Source organism: Punctularia strigosozonata (genome assembly GCF_000264995.1).
Source record: "Punctularia strigosozonata HHB-11173 SS5 unplaced genomic scaffold PUNSTscaffold_61, whole genome shotgun sequence".
Taxonomy (NCBI): Eukaryota; Fungi; Basidiomycota; class Agaricomycetes; order Corticiales; family Punctulariaceae; genus Punctularia; species Punctularia strigosozonata.
Genome location: NW_006767493.1, coordinates 1 through 3843, shown reverse-complemented (window position 1 = coordinate 3843; position 3843 = coordinate 1). Strand labels below are relative to the sequence as shown.

General features: G+C 47.3%; 1 protein-coding gene across 1 annotated transcript; it reads left to right on the top strand.

Annotated features, from left to right (window-relative positions):
* Nucleotides 1-588: 588 nt before the first annotated feature.
* Nucleotides 589-2853, top strand: PUNSTDRAFT_78293 (uncharacterized protein; the record flags this gene model as incomplete). Its single annotated transcript, XM_007389335.1, has 2 exons — nucleotides 589-1912; nucleotides 2003-2853. The coding sequence occupies 2 exons, from the start codon at nucleotides 589-591 to the stop codon at nucleotides 2851-2853; spliced, it is 2175 nt and encodes a 724-aa protein (XP_007389397.1).
* Nucleotides 2854-3843: the final 990 nt, after the last annotated feature.

Sequence of the window (3843 nt, the reverse complement as noted above, 5' to 3'; positions counted from 1 at the left end):
TCGCTTCACAGCCACACCTCCCGCGCACGCGATGGCGGCTTCTCCCGGCGGCCCGCCGTGCCTACCGTTTTGGATAGGCTCGTCGGGCCCCAGCCCAAATCCCGCGCGCCGTCTAAGACCGGAGGCGCCGCTCGGGCCGTGATCCGGGCGCTCCGCGGCCCGAGCAACGCCCGCTCAGCGCCCGTTGCGTGTTTAGTCCGGAAACAGGTTAACTGTTTCTTTTCATGTTTTTAGGACAAATTTAATTTGTATTTCCTTCAAAAATATGTAACTAAATATGTTAAGTGTTTCTGTGGGTGTTTCCCAGCAATATACTTTTGCTCTTTCCTCTGAAAACACAGAAATAAATACGATAAATATTTGATTAAGTGTTTAGTTCCCCATTTGGGCCCAAAAAATACTGAAAAATTCCCTGTGTTTGCTGGTGATTTTGCTCAACTACAACCTCCTGGCCAGGGTACACCGCTCTGGACTGACGTTCTTGATAATGAGAGTCCCAAAGTCAAGCAAACTGTTAACAAAGAGAAGGCAAAGTTTGGCCGTGCATTGTGGCTCCTTGTTACCAACGTAGTCATTCTAAGGAAGAATATGAGACAGCAAGGTATGTGTGAAGAAGATATCAAATTTCGGACTGCCCTGGAGAATTTGCGATACAAAGCATGTACCCAGGAGGATATAACATTGCTCAAAAGTCGTGTTGCAGGCCCATTGCCTCACCAACCAAAGCTCAGTGATCCAATATATCGAGGAGTTCCCATAATAACTGCTCGAAATGTTCATAGGGATAAGATAAATGAAATGGGAGCTGCACGATTTGCTCTTGACACAGGTCAGGAGCTGATATGCTTCAATTCCAAAGATAAGTGGGCCAGACGTAAGGATCTCGAATCCTTGAGGGCAACTCAGAGAGCCCATGAAAAAACCCTAGACTTGATTCGCTCCCATAACATAGTTGATCCTGCCATACAGAAGATGCTTTGGGACCTTCCTCCATGCTGCACGGACAATCATGCTGGATCATTGAGCCTTTGCATTGGTATGCCCGTCATGCTCAAATATAATGAAGCCACAGAGCTGTGTGCAACTAATGGTGCAGAGGCAACCGTGGTGGGGTGGCTGGAAGCTCTCTCTGAAGATGGCCACAGATATTTAGACACTCTGTTCATAAGACTGCAGAATCCACCTCGAGTACAGCATCTACCAGGGCTGCCTGAAAATGTTATACCAATTGTTCCATCATCTAAGACCATCACATGTGACACACAAGCGGCGAAAAAGCCGAGGATTGAAAGAAAGCAAGTCCCGATTCTCCTCAATTTTGCAATGACAGACTTTTGCTCTCAGGGTCGTACCAGGCCAGTTAATCCAGTTGATCTCCATAACTGTGGTGGCTTTCAATCTGCATATACCTGCTTGTCAAGGGGTACTTCGTTAAAGTCAACAATCATCATCCAACCATTTGAGGAGTCCCTTCTCAGGGGAGGTGCTCCAGGCAATATACGGAGAGAATTTAGGGATTTGGAAATTCTGGACCACATCGGGTACCTTTACCACAGTGGAAGGTTGCATAAAGATATACGTGGAGCAACAAGGCATGCCTTAATCAAGGCATATCAGAACATCTATGGGAAGAGATCTGTGCCTTCTCAAGTTCACAGTGCATTACATTGGTCGTCCTGGTCTGACAAAGATTTACAACCACCAAACCATTGGAATAAGTATTCGGAGCCTTGGTTTATATGGCACAGATCATCTGAAGAACATGCAAAGGTAAAGGAAAAATTCTATGGTCACCAGAAACCTCAGAACTCTGTGGAACAAGTGATAAAACGTGGCAGCCCAGATACCAATATCACAGATAAAATGGAGAAAAAGCGAAAATTTATAGACATGATGAACCCTGTAGATTCTCGTGGGATCAAGAGAAAGTGTGAAGATGTTCCACCTGATAGTCCATCAGCGAAGAGACTTTGCAGAACAACAGGAAACAACACAGGGCAAGATATCTTCCGTCCTGTGGGCTTTGTCTGGGATCCTGTGGACTGGAGCTGTGCATACGACAGCACTCTTCTCATACTGTATAATCTGTATAGGGAAATAGGCGCCTCTGCATTCAAAGAACTGTTACCATCCACTGCTCCTGTCAGATACCTCCAAAGAAAGATGCACTTTTGCATAAATCAGCAAAGCCAAGAATCCATGGAAATTATGAGAAATGATATACGGGATTATCTCTCTGCAATGAATAATATGGAGTTTCCAAGGCATGGTCAAGTGCCTGCATCTGCGGCTGCAGTAGCTGCAACATTTGTGCAACCTAAAAGCAAGAATGCATTATTCACTCGGTCTTGTTGCGGAAACCGGAGAGATAAAAGAATCGGTACTGCTGTATGGTATGCAGATAATGATTTATTGCATCAGTCACAACGACCGCCCTCTGCAGAAATCATGCAGGAATCTATAAGCAGTTCCAGGTGGATAGAGCTAATTTCTCACCGCTACCGTCCCAGTCACATTTGCTCCACGTGTAATAAACCGATGTTGGAAACTATAAATTTCACAGACCCTCCCAGAATGATGATACTTTCCTTACCTCCTGATAACACTGCATCTAGGACTACTGTGGATAAGGTTTTATCTATGACTTGTGGCTTAACAAATATCACATGGAAGCTGCGTGGCATAGTTTACTTTGGTAATTTACACTTCACATCAAGGTATATTGACAGTGGAGGAAGGATATGGTACCAGGATGGAATGGCAACAAGGGTATGTCTCCAAGAACCGGCAAGTACACCTCTGGAGGAAGCTCATGGTGCAGCTGCATCACTTCTTGTATATATGCATTGCTAGACCTGTTCACCTTTATCTCTCTCTGGAACCATCACAAATGTTTGTTCGCAGTCATTGCAAATTCACGTGCGGATTATCCACGAAATATCACGTGAGGATCGGAGGCCATTCGGCCGATGACATCTTTTGCACTATACGTACAGCCACTCGGGCCTCACAAATTCGGTTTATTATCCGATTAATAAGCCTATCTACTCAAATTTACCTATGTTCACAGCCTCATCGGCCATATGTGACTGCGTATGCCATAACGCACATGCCAAGGGGGGGAGTCGGGACCGGCGCTTGGCGCCAGCTTACACACGTTACGTGCCGGTTCTGCCGAAGGCTGAGACCGAGAACTTCTTTCCTTTTCTAGCTTGCGGCGCTGATGCGCCTTTGACCGATTGATCCTTTTGCTCCACTTCCATATGCTCAATGGCCCGCGACGAGGTATAAAAGACAAGCAACCTCGTCGCGAGGACCTTCACCTTTTGGTTTTATATCTTACCTCGAGTTGCTCAATCGAGACGTGAACTCTCTCTTGTTGTGCCGCTCGAGAACCTTACCGTGTGAACGCACCTTAGCCTCATTCGGCTTTGCCCGCGTCACATATTTTTGAGAGTGTTTCGTGAGTAATCCGTTATCGCTCGTCGTCGCTAACCCCTCTTCGATAGGACACTACCCGGCTTGATCACCCGGGTACACCTTTGCTGAGGACACAGTGACTGCGAGCACTCCTAGCTACGTGTTCTATTTCTTTATCCCTACACGCTGAGTATGCCTGTGTCTAGGGATGAGCTCACGGGTCGCTGGACTCGTAATGACCGTAGGGTCGGCGGACTAGACAGAGTCCCCCGACCCGAGTCGGATATCAACATCAACGCGGGCGAGGCGGCTGCCTCTGACCCCGTTGACTCATCTCCGTTGGCGGGCGAGGCTGGAGCTATGCACCGCGGAGATGCCCCGATGGCCGGCGATCATGCAGGATCGAGCCTCGGGGCCGTTATG